Source organism: Molossus molossus, unplaced genomic scaffold (assembly GCF_014108415.1).
Source record: "Molossus molossus isolate mMolMol1 unplaced genomic scaffold, mMolMol1.p scaffold_m16_p_6, whole genome shotgun sequence".
NCBI classification, from domain to species: domain Eukaryota; kingdom Metazoa; phylum Chordata; class Mammalia; order Chiroptera; family Molossidae; genus Molossus; species Molossus molossus.
Genome location: NW_023425399.1, coordinates 62,969,601 through 62,985,484, shown reverse-complemented (window position 1 = coordinate 62,985,484; position 15,884 = coordinate 62,969,601). Strand labels below are relative to the sequence as shown.

Genomic DNA, 15,884 nt, shown 5'->3' with positions numbered 1-15,884 from the left:
ACTATATAGTATAATGTAAACAATGTTTTTAAACATTTTTTTTTCTTTATTGATTTTTTTTCATTTTTATCTTCATATAGAGCGGGAGGGAGACAGGAAGGGAGAGAGAGAGAGAAACATGGATGTGAAAGAGACATATTGAGTGGCTATCGTCCACATGACACCAACCAGGGCCGGGGACAAACTGCAACCCAGGCTCGTGCCCTTAGTGGGAACCAAACCCGGGACTTTCTGGTCCGTGGGCCAACACTCTAACTGCTAAGCCAAACCCGCCAGGCCTCTTTACTGAGTTTTAGAGAGAGAGGAAGGAAGAGGAAGAGAGAGACAGAAAGACCAATGAGAGAGAACACCGATAGGCCGCCTCCTGCATGCCCCCCACTGGTGACCTCACCTACAACCTGGGCATGTGCTCTGACTGGGAATTGAACTGGTGACCTCTTGATGCATGGGTTAATGCTCAACCAGTGAGCCACACCGGCCAGGCTGTAAACATAATTTTTATATGTACTGGGAAACCAAAAAATTCATGTGACTTTCTTTATTGTGATATTTACTTTACTGTAGTGGTCGGAACCAATTTACAATCTCTGAGGTATTCGTGTAGTTTTTATTTAATTTTCTATTTTTACAGTGTTTTAAAGTATTAGATTTTAACAAAATTTAAAAGACCTTTATAGTATTAATACTCAGTAATTTTAAATAAATTACACCTAATTCACAATATTATTGGCTATGAATAAGCAAAACACTCCCAACAACTACAGCTTAAATGTTATTATTCAAGAGCTTGTACGTAAACTTATTTTGCATAACAGATGGTTTCAGAAACACTTAAATTATGTTAACTTGTACATTACACATATATATGTGTATATATATAATCTATAAACTAAAAATAATCTGCTGGGGATTTGTCACTAAAAAACTTGAGGGTTGCTAATAAAGACTGAATAAATAAGAATTTATTTGTTTAATAAACATGAGAGACATAAAAACTGATCAGAGTTCTTACACACAATTGCATTTTTAACAAACTGTCTTTATCAAAAACACAGTTCAGATTACAGAAATTTAAACTCCTAAAGTCAAAGTCCTAATATCTTTCTGGTTTACATTCGTAAAATTGTGTTAATAAAATCTGGGTTTAAATGTATACATTTTAAACTTTATGTGCTATTTTGTAATGCACTGCCTTACTCCTTTGTTTCTGTTATACTTACCAACATTTCCTCAGTAGCTTGCTGGCCAACTACACTGCAAATATCTCCAAAATTGGCAGCACAGACCTGATAACAAAGCATCATTGATATTTCAAAATATTACACATAAAAGTTCTTAAAAAAACTTTTTAATTTCACATATCAATATAGTATACACTAAACAGCCCAAGTGTCCATCAGTAGACGAACGGATAAAAAAGCTGTGATACATATACACAATGGAGTACTATGCAGCTGTAAGAAAGAAAGATCTCTCATCCTTTGAGACTACATGGAGGGACCTGGAAAGTATTATTCTAAGCAAAACAAGCCAAACAGAGAAAGACAAGTATCATATGATCTCACTTATTTGTGGAATATAATGAACATAACACACAGTCTGAGGAATGGGGTAGTCCCAGAGATGTAGAAGTGGGGTACAGACTAACAATCCCCAGAAGAGGGGGTGGTGGGGGAGAGATAAACCACAGAACTTGTATGCATGTATGCATGAACAATGGACATGGGCAACAAAGCTGGGGACAGGGCAGGGAGGGAGGGGGAGGGGGAAATCAATGGGGGGAAAAGGAGAAACATCTGTAACAAAAGTAAATAAATTAATTTAAAAATATATATATATAGTATACACTAGAATCAAGTGTCCTTAAACAAACAAGACCAAAAAATACCTTTCGAACATGAAACATTCTGCAATCACAGCACATCTCACAAAACCTAGGCAGGATAAGACGCTCTGTAATGTCCTTCCCAACCATAGGAGCCATTTTGCACATGATCTAAAATAAGAAAACACAATAAAAATATCTTCAAACAAGACTTTTCCAGTTAAGTTTGCTAACTTATTAGAAATATATAATTTAAGAATATACATAATGTGATATGGCATCACATACATTACAAAAATCATTTATCTTATCTGAGTTGAAAACAGATAGTAACTACCAATAATGAAATCAACCAATAATTACCAAATGCACAGTAAATCCAGAGAACATCCTTAAAATTTCATTTTTGTCTACAGTTTCAATCTTATTAATCATTTTACCTGACAACATTAAAAGCAAAAAGAAACCCTACATTTTTCCAGTAAGAAAATAAATGTGGACTGTTTAAAGGGAAAGAGTATCCATAAGAAGGATCTGGGTTTAGTATATCTGTATTGCTAAGAAAAGACTATACAGAAGCAGTACTTACCTTACAAAGTACTATTTTAAATGAAATTGTGCATATTGGAACCATGTCTTTATCCTGCAAAGCTTAGGTTCCAAGGAAGGCAAGGACACAGTTCTGACATACACGTTTTAGTTAATGCAGTGCTAGGCAAAGTGAGTATGAATTGTTTGAAAACCAGTCCAACATTATTTAAATAAATTCCCCCTACAGTTGATATAGAAAGAACTCTGATGATTTGTCATCATTTATCTACTCTATCTACCCCTAGCCATGCAAATATGACAAGTAAAAGGCATAAAGATTGGAAAGAAAGCTCTATTCATATATGACATGATTGTCTGCATAGAAAATCCCTAAGAATCTACAAAGAAGTCAAGGAAACAAATAAGTGAGTTTAGAAAGTTTGTAGGACATATGTCAGAATACAAAAATCAAATACACTTCTATAAATTAGCAATGAACAAGTGGAAACATCTGAAAAGTTAACTGTGTTTAAAAAGCATGAAATCTGCCCTGGCTGATGTGGCTCAGTTGGTTGCTTGGCATCCCGTGTACCAAGAGAGGTCGCAGGTTTGATGCCCAGTCAGGGCACATTTCTCGGCTGCAGGCTCTATCCCCAGTAGGGGCCGTGCATTGGAGGCAGCCTATCGATGGTTCTAAGTTCTCTCTCACTCTCCCTTCTCTCTCTAAAATCAATAAAAACATATTAAAAAACAACATGAAATCTAACAAAATACATACATGATGTCTACTGAAAACTACAAAACATTGATGAGATAAATAAAATACTTAAATAAATGGAGAAATCTACCGTGCTCATGACTTGTAAAGCTGGCAATTATTTCCTAATTGATCTATAGATTCAACACAACCCCTATCAAAATCCCAATCTCCTCAGAACTGGGGATAACACCTACATCTCCCAAACCCCAGCCAGTTTTGTATTTTGACTCCATAATGTTTCTAAGGATTTCCAAGCTCTAGGTTAGAGACCCAAAGTTATACTGTATCACTAATTAAATTTATTCCCCAGATAAAGAACATCTGGGAAGCCAGGGAATGCAAAACATGACAAAATAAACATGAACCAATTAAAAGAGAATGATAGGTTTCATACTAGCACTAGACATAGTCTTTTTACTGTAATCACAATGGTTTACTATTGTTAAATGCCATCCAAAATAATAATAGAGCAAGTAAAACTCTGCTCAATATAAACCAACAGTGATGCCAAATATGATTTCCCTTAAGGAGAAAGTAAAATTTTTAAAATAAAAAATTAATGTATGTCTTAGAACTTGACAGAGGATGAAGGATGTACAACATTGTGAAAATACTAAATATTACTTAACTGTACACTTTAAATGGTTAATTTTATATTTACATTTTACTTCAATAAAAATGGTATTACTGGAAAAAAGTAAACTTATTAACTGGTATCAGAGTACAAAAAAATGAAATCAAGGAATTTCACCAGGAAATGAACTATTTGGATTTAAACAGCAAACTCTCTATCCAAACAGATTTGAATAAATTTTCAGATGGATATATCAGTTTTCTTTATTTTTTGCATTTATCTTCAGCTAGAGCGGGAGGGAGAGAGGGAGGAAGAGAGATAGAGAAACATCGACGTGACAGAAACACATCAAATGGCTGCCACCCACACAACCCCAACCAGGGCCAGAGACAAACTGCAACTGAGGTACATGCCCTTAGCAGGAACCAAACCCAGGTCTCTCTGATCCGCGGGCCAACGCTCTAACCGTTGAGCCAAATGAGCCAGGGTGGATTTATCAGTTTTCTAATTTATTATCAGAATTCTTACTATCTGAACTCAGGAACCACAGATATGAACTGCAACAGATATTACTATATATTCTAATTCATGCCCTATTTTTGATGGCTCTCTATAAAAATATTTGCTAACCATGTCAAAAAAAAAACCACCTGAGAAAATGTACTATCATACTTGACTTTATCATGTGCACAATGAATTTATATATAGTCAAATAATCATAGTTTATATGAAGTAAAATTATTTGCCTGACTATCCTTCCTACAGTGTCAAGGGTAGGAGCCAAGTATTACTCTTCTTTTCCTATTGTTTTTACACAATGCCTGGAAAAGTGTTCAATAGCAATTAAATGGGTTCCTATGTTTCTTCATTCAATACAGTTGTTGCTCTTTTAAAATATTTTTTCTTGCCCTGGCCGGTTTGGCTCAGCGGTTAGAGCGTCAGCCTGTGGTCCAGAGAGACCCGGGTTCGGTTCCCGCTAAGGGTGCGTACCTTGTTTGCAGTCTGTCCCCGGCCCTGGTTGGGTCGTGTGGCTGGCAACCACTTGATGTGTCGCTTTCACGTCGATGTTTCTCTCTCTCTCTCTCTCTCTCCCTCCCACTCTATCTGAACAAAATATCGAAAAATGTCCTCGGGTGAGGATAAAAAAAATAAAAATTTAAAAAATATATATTTTTTTTCTTTAGCCCTGGCCGGTTTTGCTCAGTGGTTAGAGCATCGGCCTGCGGTCCACACAGACCCGGGTTCGGTTCCCACTAAGGGCATGTACCACGGTTGCAGTTTGCCCCCGGCCCAGGTTGGGTTGTGTGGGTGGCAGCCACTGTGTCCTTTTTGCGTCGATATTTCTCTCTCTCTCTCTTTTCTCTCTCCCTCTTACTCTGGGCAAAAAAGGAAAAATGCCCTCGGGTGAGGATAAAAAAAAAAAAAAATTTTTTTTTCTTCATTGATTTTAGAGAGAGAGAGAAACATCGATGAGAGAGAACTTCGATGAGTTGCCTCCTGCACGTCCCCCCAATGAGAATCAGGCCCACAACCTAGTATTGTGACCTGACCAAGATTCGAACCAGCAACCCTTTGGTGCATTGGCTGATGCGCAACCACTGAGCCACACTGGCTGGGCATTAATACAGTTGTTTTTAACTGTATCGGTTATTTCTCCCATTTTTCCATTTTGACATAATAATACATTTACAGTTACTTACTTTCTTGCTGTATATCTTGCTTTTCAGAGCCGAGTGACAGAACCATCTAATTTCCAGTTGCTTGGCACAATAGGGGGCCCACAGAAAATACACTTTTTTCTTGTAAGCCTATGTCCCCTTCTAACTAGTCATTCTACAAATTCAGTAATTTGTGGATGCTTTGATACCTAATACATAATAAACCCTATAACACATAATGTAGTATATTTAATGAGCACCTCCTATTAGTCAATAGAATGACTAATTTTTATGTACATTGAAAAATCACATTCTACTTACAGCCACAGCTTCTGTTTTCACATCGTCATTGCTATCAGGGGCAGTTAGCTCTATCAGGACGGGGCACACTTTGGTCTCCACATCAAATCGCTCAATTAACTCTTGTTCCAACAAAGCCAGCAAAGCGGCCTGACTTGTTTTTCTTACCTAGGAGAAAATTCATAGTATAAACAAAGTATATGCTCAATATAGCAAAACTCTATTACTTGACTTTCATAAAACTAAAGACTTCTCATTTCAGCTGATAAAACCAGGCAAATAAAAATATGTTAATATTTTCTTCAAGTATTAGAAAGATAGAACCTTATAGACTGTGTTATAACAAAAGTGCAACAAAGAAACCATCTACTAAAATGTCTCACAAAGAAACTTTCTGAGGAACACTTATGAGGGAGCCAAGTGAGGATGCAGCTATGAGGTACTGTCTATAATGGCATTAAGGAGACCTCCTACATTTGTCAAACTCTCAACACATCTTGTCTGACATAAATAGTCTTTTGACAAACCGGAATAACAATGTCAAACAGGAAAAAACATTCAAATGAGACCACATAGAATAGACCATTCTACATACATCATACTACATAAATTTCCATTAGGAACATGTAAATGACATTCTTACCTGATTATTCTGATCTGCGAGATATCTAACCACAATAGGTAGTAAGTATTTGGAAAAAGCATATGGGATTGAAGGCCGGTTTTCTTGACAAAACAATGCAATATGAGGCACCTGTTCCATCAGCTCTGCTCTCACAGTTGGCTCTATGAAATGACAGAAATGTGAGTAAACATTCCCCACAATCACAAAATCTTTTCCTGGGCTTGAAACTATTGAGGAAAGGTTTAGACTTTCATCCTCGTTATAAAAAGGACTTACAAGATGTTCTCTAAATCTGCAGTCCCTTCCACAATCACACACAGGTCAACCCCATGAGTTAAAGGACCACCTTACCCCCACCCCAAGCTTGTATCTTCATAGTACAAACTTAGCATGCAATCATTTCCTATAGTGACTGGATGAGTTTATTCATCACCTACATTGTGCCACACTGTGCTAGAGTTTAAATATCCAAGTCACACAAACTATTATATGGTATTATCTATAAATACTACTATTTAAAAACTTCCTCGGACAAGTCATAAGGTCTAGCTTCTAATCTAAGTTTAATCAGTGAATGGAGGATTTATAGTTAGACTTAACTTAGACTAAAAAGGGTATGTAAGTATTAAAGAAGACCAATAGATTTTTTTACAAAACCAAAAAATCCTGAGAACAACCAAGTATATATGGTATATTTAAATGTTGCAAATATAGCACTTCAAATCTCTGGGTTTCAAAAGGGTGAACTATCCAATAAATAATGCTAAGAAAATCAGCCAGTCAGTCAGCAAAAAAGATAGCATTCCCATACCGTACACGTCACATTAATTCTAGTTCTAAAATTAAAGTTCCAAAAGTTTTTATTTTTAAGATCAAAAGCACTAAAAGACAGTATTTTTTAAAAAATGTTTAATCTTGGGGTGGGAAGCCCTTTCAAAGCAAACAAATCCAAAGACCAGCACAATTCACTTTATAAAGGCTTCATTACAGACAACAGATACTCCTACTCAGTTAAAAGGCAAAACTGCATGAAAGAAAACACATGCACAATAAAGTATTAATAATAAATATACAAAGAACCCACTGTTAAAATTACTACAAGAAATAAAATGAGGATATGAACAGGTGATTCACAGAAGAGATGTAAGTGACTGACAAACATATAGACAAGTCATTACATCAGACCACATTAGAACTTTGGCACCTATTACTAATACTATTAAAGTTACCTTAAAATAAATATGCATGTGTCCAGAAGAACTTTGGATTTCAACAAACAGAAATTAATAAAACTATCAATAGAAAATGTTCTAGCATTTTACAAAGCAAGAGCCTTCCTTACCCACAAACCATTTTTGGAATTTCTATTACATGACTATGCCATTTGAAGTTAGACAGTATTTAAAATAGAGTGCTGTTTTGAAAAATAAAAACTTATTTTAAAAAATAGATAATATGGCCCTGGCCGGTTTGGCTCAGCGGTTAGAGCGTCGGCCTGCGGTCCGGAGAGACCCGGGTTCGGTTCCCGCTAAGGGCATGTACCTCGGTTGCAGTTTGTCCCCGGCCCTGGTTGGTCGTGCGGGTGGCAGCCACTCGATGTGTCCCTTTCACATCGAGGTTTCTCTCTCTCTCTCCCTCCTGCTCTATCTGAACAAAGAATGAAAAAGTGTCCTCGGGTGAGGATAAAAAGATAATATGGCCGCTAAAACTGCTAACACTGACCCTAATATATATATATTTCGGAGCAAAAGAAAGACAAGTTACAGTTTTAGTTAAGAATGAAATCAGTAAGTTTTCTTTCTTTGAAGCCCTGTTTAGGCAAATAGACCAATAGAACAAATCAAGTACAAAAAAGACCCATTGACTGCTGACTCATTAAAACATGAAAAGGGAAAAATGGTCTGGTTCAATAAATAGCACTGTGTCAACTGGATACCCACATCTAAAAAGAAAGAAACAAAATACCCTGGCTGGTGTGGCTCCAATGGTTGAGTGTAGTCCCGTCCACCAAAAGATTACTGGTTTGATTCCTGTTCAGGGCACATGCCCTGGTTTCGGGCTGGATGCCGGGTAGGGGGCATGCAGAAGGCAGCCAATCGATGTTCTGCTCTCACACTGATGTTTCTCTTTCTCTCTCTCCCCCCATCTTCTTCTCTCTCTCTCTAAAAATCAGTAAAAATATATTTTAAAAAAGAAACAAAATAAAACTTGTTCCCTACTTCATATCATACCCAAGAATAAATTCCAGGTGGAATGTAGATTTACAAGCCAAAGGTGTAAACCACAAAGCTTCTAGATGAGATAATATAAAAGGATATATTCATAATTTTGAGTTAAGAAAATTTTTCTTAAGCAGGACCAATAGTATTATGAATAAGAGAAAAGAATTACTCTTCTTTACCAGGCACCATTAAGAGTGTGAAAAGACAAGTCACAGCGTGACTTACATTCATTCAAACATGTAAGAAAAAGACTGCTAATTTTTTTAAAAGGGAAGATATTTGAAAAGGTATTTCAGAAAAGATGTCCAAATAGCCAATAAGCATAAACTAGGTGCTCAGCTTTACTGGTCACTGAGGAAATGTAAAAATAAAATTACAATGAGACACAAATTTAAACTACTACCCCTTTTTGAAAAATTTAAAATAAACAAGTTTTGGTGAAGATGTAAAAGACAGATACTCTCATACACTACTAGTAGGACTACTAATTGTTATACCACTTTGAAAAACTCTATGGCATATCAAAGATAAATATATGCATACACTAGAATACAGTAACTCCATTTCTAAGTATATACCAACAGAAATGTGTGCACATGTGCTCCATGTGATTCCTTGGCTCACAGCACTTACAGCCTAAAGCTAAAAGTAATCCACATGCACACTAACAGAAAAAAGGATAAACAAGTTGTACTATATTCACACAGTGATCACTATGTATAACAAATTTCAAAACCTATAAATACATTTACATGCAACAACACGATGAGCTTTAGAAGTATAAAGAAGCTAGGCACAAAATAATACTTTGTGTTTGATTCCATATAAAGTTCACATAGGCAAACTAATCTATATGTTTTATGGTCAAAATGGTGATTACCTTTGGGGGAGAAGACTGAAACAGAAATTAGGAGGTACAGTGAGATGGTTTCTGGATGCTAGTTCTATTTCTTGATTTGAGTAGCAATTACAAGGGCTTTCATTTTGTGATACTTCATGGAGCTGTGCATTTATACTTCATGTATTTTTACTTTTGTTTTTTTAATTAAATTTTTTTTCTTTTATTGATTTTTAGACAGAGAAGGGAGAGAAATAGAAACAACTGATGAGAGAGAACATCGACTGGCCACCTCCTGTGTGCCCCCCACTGGGGATCTGGCCCACAACCTGGCCATGTGCCCTGACCAGGAATCGAACTGGTAACCTCTTGGTGCATGGGTCAACGCTCAACCACTGAGCCACAATGGCCGGGAAATGTACTTTTTCTAGTGTGTTATATTCAATATTAAAAACATAAACCCTGATACTTGTAACTGATTTGGGTTCCAAATTTACACACCCAGGAATAGTTTGAGAATTGCTTCTCTCCTCTCCCCTTCTTCTACCCCCAAAAAGTTACAAACATATGCACAAACAAGAAACTAACATAGAGGAAATCAGAAAGAGGAAAATGGCAGCGGAGTGAATGGAAGCTACACAGACTGTCTCCAAAGACCAAATTGGAATTACAACTAAAATAAAGGCAAGTCATCTGGAAAAACTAACTTAAAAGCAGCTGTAGAGAACCCTTATAACCAGGGATGTAAAGAAGACCCATAAGTGAGGCTGGTAGGAGTTGCGGAGGCACGAGAGGGCTGGCTGGGTACCGACGGGCAACAGCTGAGGGCTGTCTTAGCTGTGAGAAATAACCTCTGAAAAGTCGGAGGTTGAAAACCCAAGCCAGCTCCCCAGCAGAGAGTGGCAGATTTGGGAAAGGCACCCAGATATCACCTGGCTGAGAAAAATCACCAAAGCAGAGGTTAGGTCAGGGAGGGAGAGGTGCAGGGAACACCAGCACTTCCCCGAAGGGCCAGTACACTAAATTACAGCTATACCCACTAACCTTGGGCTCCAGCAGAGAGGGCTGACTGGACTGGAACTGTGTGAGCAGAGTCAGGGGTTTGTGGCACTAGGGAAAGAGCTGGGCAGGACACCACCAGGAACTCTATGCTGAGCCACTCCCCCACAAGACTGTAGCCATCTTACTCAAGAAGACCCTTCTCCCAGAGCGACTTTAGCCTGGGGTAGAAGCAACTGCTCCTCCTTGGGAATTTAACACAACCCAGCCCTGAGAACTACAACCTGAGGCTCATTAACAGCCAGAGACTACCAGTAAGCCAGCAGGCAGAGAAGAGCCTCTGAAAGCTTTGAGCTTTGGACCTGGCTCTTAGTGTTGGGGGGCATGGCTCTGGAGGATGAGCTGTGAAGCCTGAGGCCAAAGTTCCTATGCTAAACCACTCCCTCATGCTTCAGTAGCCATCTCTATCAAGTGGCCCCACCAGAGAGGATTTAGCCTGCAGGAAAAGCAACCGCCCCTCCCTCAAGAATTTAAAACCACCCAGCCCAGAGAAGTGCAACCTGAGGCTCATTAACAGCCAGAGACTACCAGTAAGCCAGTAGGCAAAGACGAGATTCTGAAGTCTTTGAGCCTTGGGTCTGACTCTGTGTTGGGTGTCTTGGCTCTGGGGACTGAGCTATGAAGGCTAAGACCTGGGTCTCTGCACTGAGCCAATAACTCACACTGCAGAAACCATTTTCCTCTCAAAGCAACTTTAGCCCAATGGAAAGCAAATGCCCTACCTGCTGAAAATCCTCTTGCCTTGCCCATCAGTGGGATTTTTCATTCAGCTGAGGGCTATAATCTGAGGATCCTTAAGTAACTGAGACTAACAGTCAGCCTGCAGGCAAAAGCTATGGGATAAATGAGTCTTTTCTTGGCCTGCAACTCTACTCAGGAAAGTAAGACTAGACATTGTGGTTTAGTGTGGTCCCTTCCATACTCATCCAAACCCAGTAGAGAGAGCCACAATCAGCATAACACCAACACTGACAGGGAAAATCTGGTAGGCTCCAAACTCTGCTGAGACAGCCAAAATGGCAAAACAAAGAAACAAATTCCAAATGAAAGACAAGAGAATTCTACAGAAGAAGGGTTAAATGAGATGGAGTTAAGCAAGTTATCAGAGGTAGAGATCAGAATAATGGTTATGAAGATATCGAAACAATGAAAATCAACCAACTGGAAATGAAAAACCACCAAGTAGAACTGAAGAATGACATGGCAGCCCTGGCCGGTTTGGCTCAGCAGTTAGAGCATCGGCCTGCAATCCAGACAGACCCGGGTTCGGTTCCCACTAAGGGCACGTACCTCGGTTGCAGTTTGTCCCCTGCCCTGGTTGGGTCGTGTGGGTTGCAGCCACTTGATGTGTGCCTTTCACGTCAATGTTTCTCTCTTTCTCTCTCTTCCTCTCTTTCCCTCCCGCTCTATCTGAACAAAAAATGAAAAAATGTCCTCAGGTGAGGATTAAAAAAAAGAAAGAATGACATGGTAGAAATAAAGAACACATTGGAAGGAATAACCAGCAGATTAGACAAAACCAAGGATCAGATCAGCAAATTAGGAAACAGGGTAGAAGAAAAATCACTAAATCAGAAAACTAAAAAGAAAAAACAATTAAAAAACAGGACAGTTTAGGATAGATGTGGACAACATGACACATAACAATATCGCCATCACAGGACTACCAGAAGAAGAAAATGAGCAAAGGTAAGAGAACATATTTGAAGAAATAATGGCAGACAACTTCCCTAACTTGGTGAAAGAAAAGGGCATACAAGTTCAGAAAGCACAGAGAGTCCCAAGTAAGAAGCAGCCAAGAAACCCAAACCAAGACACATCATAATTAAAATGCCAAAAATTAAAGACAAAGAGAATCCTAAAGGGAACAAGAAAACAGCAACAGGTAACCTACAAAGGAACCATTATGCATTCAGCTGACTTTTCAACAGAAATACTACAGGCCATAAGGAAATGGCATGAAGTATTCAAGGTAATGAAAAACAAGGATCTGAATCTAAGACTACTCTATCTAGCAAGGCTATCATTCAAAATAGATGGTGAAATAAAGAGCTTCACAGACAAAAAAAGGCTAAGGGTCTATATTAGCACCAAACCAGCAATACAAGAAATGTTAAAAAGGACTGCTGTAATAAGCAGAAGAAATAGACAGAAACATAGCCATAATAAATTAAAATGGCAAATTATAAATACATATCAATAATAACCTAAAAATAAATAGGTGAAACGCTCCATTCAAAAGACACAGAGTAGCTGAACAAATAAGAAAGCATGACTCATATATATGTTGTTTACAAGAGACCCGCCTCACAAAGGTTGAAAGTAAAGGGATGGAAAAAAATTACCAAGCAAATGGATATGAAAAAAAAAAAGCTGGCGTAGCAATACTCATCTGATAAAATAGACTTCAAAATGAAGGCCATAACAAGACACAAAGAGAGCCACTAGATAATATTGAAAGGATCTATCCAACGGGAACATATAACCTTGGTAAACATGTATGCACCAAAATATATTTGAAAACTTCTGGAAGATTTCAAAGGAGAAATTGACAGCAATACAATCATAGCAGGGGACTTCAACACCCCGCTGATATCACTGGATAGATCCTCTAGACAAAAAGTTAGCAAGGAAACAGAGACTCTAAATCAGTGGTTCTCAACCTTCCTAATGCCGCGACCCTTAAATACAGTTCCTCATGTTGTGGTGACCCCCAACCATAAAATTATTTTCGTTGCTACTTCGTAACTGTAACTTTGCTACTGTTATCAATCGCCATCAGAAATATGTGTTTTCCTATGGTCTAAGGCGACCCTTGTGAAAGGGTCATTTGACCCCCAAAGGGGTTGCGATCTACAGGTTGAGAACCGCTGCTCTAAATGATACATGAGTCCGACCGGTGTGGCTCAGTGGACTAAGCACTGTCCCATGGATTGAGAGATCCTGCTTCAATTCCCGGTCAGGACATATGCCCAGGTTATGGGCTCGATCCCCAGTGGGGTGTGTGCAGGAGGCAGCTGATCAGTGTTTCTCTCCCACATTCATGTTTCAATCTTTCTCTCCCTTTCCCTTCCTTTCTCTCTAAAAGAAATAAAGAAAACAATTTAAAAAAATAAATGATACATGAGAGCAAATGAATTTGATAAACATTTACAGAGAATTACACTACAAAACAGCAGAATTCACATTCTTCTCAAGTGCACATGGGACATTCTCAAAGACAGACCACATGTTAGGACACAAACTAAATCTCTACAAGTTCAAGACTGAAATCATATCAAGTATCTGTTCAGATCACAATGGCATGAAACAAGAAAGTAATTACAATGAAAACATTCAAACACATGGAGGCTAAATAGCATGTGATTAAACAATGAATGGGTTACAAAGGAGAACAAAGAAGAAATTCAAAAATTCCTGGAAATCAATGAAAATGTACACACAACAACACAAAATCTATGGGAAGCAGCTAAAGTAATCCTGAGTGAAGTTCACAGTACTACAGGCCTACCTCAAGAAAGAAAAAAAAATTTTTTTTTTTTTTATCCTCACCAGAGGACATTTTTCCATTTTTTGTTCAGGTAGAGTGGGAGGGAGAGAGAGGAACAGAGAGAGAGAGAGAAACATCGATGTGAAAGGAACACATCGAGTGGCTGCCACCCGCACAACCGACCAGGGCCGGGGACAAACTGCAACCGAGGTACATGCCCTTAGCGGGAACCGAACCCGGGTCTCTCAGGACCGCAGGCCAACGCTCTAACCACTGAGCCAAAGCGGCCAGGGCAAGAAAGAAAAATTTTTGATTGACTATCTAACCTCACAACTTAAAGAACTAGAAAGTAAACAAAAAGAAAATCCCAGAGCAAGTAGAAGGAAAGAGATAGTTGCCTGGCCGGTGTGGTTCAGTGGTTGAGAGTCGACCCATGCACCGAGAGGTCACTGGTTCAATTCCCAGTCGGAGCACAAGCCCAGGTTGTGGGCCCCCTGATCACCAGTGGGGGTGGAGCATGCAGGAGGTGGCCAATCAATGTTCTCTTTCACTGATGTTTCTCTCTCCCTCTCTAAAATAAATACAGAAAAAAATAAAGAAAGAAAGAATAAAGCCTCTCACAGCCTGATTTCTAGAAAGGAAAGGGAAGGGAAAGGGACAGGGACAGGGACAGGGACAGGGACAGGGAAAGGGAAGGAAAGGAAAGAAAGAAAATTAGACAGCTATATGCAAAAAAAAGAAACTAGACCGCCAACTTACACCATATACAAGAATAAACTCAAGCCCTGGCCGGTTTTGCTCAGCGGTTAGAGCGTCAGCCTGCGGTCCACAGAGACCCGGGTTTGGTTCCCGCTAACGGCATGTACCTTGGCTGCAGTTCATCCCCGGCCCTGGTTGGGTCGTGTGGGTGGTGGCCACTCGATGTGTCCCTTTCACGTCGATGTTTCTCTCTCTTCCTCTCTCTCCTTCCCACTCTATCTGAGTAAAAAATGGAAAAATGTCCTCGGATGAGGATAAAAAAAAAAAAAAAAAAGAATAAACTCAAAATGAGTAAAAGACTTAAATGTAACTCGTGAAACCATAAAGCACCTAGAAGAAAATGTAGGCAGAAAAATCTCACACAACATACACAGTAGAATTTTCACTGATACATCGCCTAGGGCAAGAGAAACAAAGGAAAAAATAAATGGGACTACATAAAATTAAAAGGCTTCTGCATAGCAAAAGAAACCAGCATCAAAACTAGCACTATGTGAGAGAGCATAACTGCCAACAATACATCAGACAAGGGGTTAATATCCAAAATATATAGAGTACTCATACAACTCAACAAAAGGAAGACAAACAATTCAATTAAAAAACGGGCAGAGGCCCTGGCCAGTTTGGCTCAGCAGTTAGAGTATCGGCCCACAGACCAAAAAGTCACGGGTTCGATTCCAGTCAAGGGTACATACTTTGGTTGAGGTTTGGTCCCCGATCCAGGTGGGGGTTGTGCAGGAGGCAACTGATCAGTGTGTCTCTCTCAAATCAATGTTTCTCTCTCTCTCTCTCTTTCCCTCCCATTCTATCTAAAAATAAATGGAGCCCTGGCCAGTTTGGCTTGGCAGCTGAAGCACTGGCCCGTGGACCAATGAATAGTGGGTTTGATTCCAGTCAAGGGCACATACCTCAGTTGTGTTCGTCCCTGGCCTTGGTCTGGTCGTGTGGGAGGCAACCAGTCAATGTGCCTCTCTCACACTGATGTTTCTCTCCCTCCCTCTCTATCTCAAGATAAATGCAAAAATGTCCTCAGGGGAAGATAAAAATAAATAAGTAAATAAATCTTTTTAAAAAGTCTGAGGTGAAAGGAAGTCAATATTCAAAATGTTAAATTAAAGGTTGAAAATTTCCCCTATCTGACGAGAAGGTAAGAATCCTCAAATTCAAGGAGGAGGGCAAAGTCCTGAGTAAAATAAATAAAAATAAATCTGTACCTAAACACATGACAGTGAAACTGAAGAAT

The 15,884-nt window shown here is 38.9% G+C and overlaps 1 protein-coding gene across 1 annotated transcript in view; it reads right to left on the bottom strand.

Moving 5' to 3' along the window:
• The window catches only part of PPP4R1 (protein phosphatase 4 regulatory subunit 1), a 99,487-nt gene that overhangs the window by 42,834 nt on the left and 40,769 nt on the right, over window positions 1-15,884 (bottom strand). The window contains exons 5-8 of the mRNA XM_036244090.1: window positions 6,292-6,434; window positions 5,670-5,816; window positions 1,889-1,996; window positions 1,221-1,286 (exon numbers count right to left, since the gene is read on the bottom strand). Coding sequence (XP_036099983.1) covers window positions 1,221-1,286; window positions 1,889-1,996; window positions 5,670-5,816; window positions 6,292-6,434 — 464 coding nt within the window. The remainder of the gene's footprint in view (window positions 1-1,220; window positions 1,287-1,888; window positions 1,997-5,669; window positions 5,817-6,291; window positions 6,435-15,884) is intronic.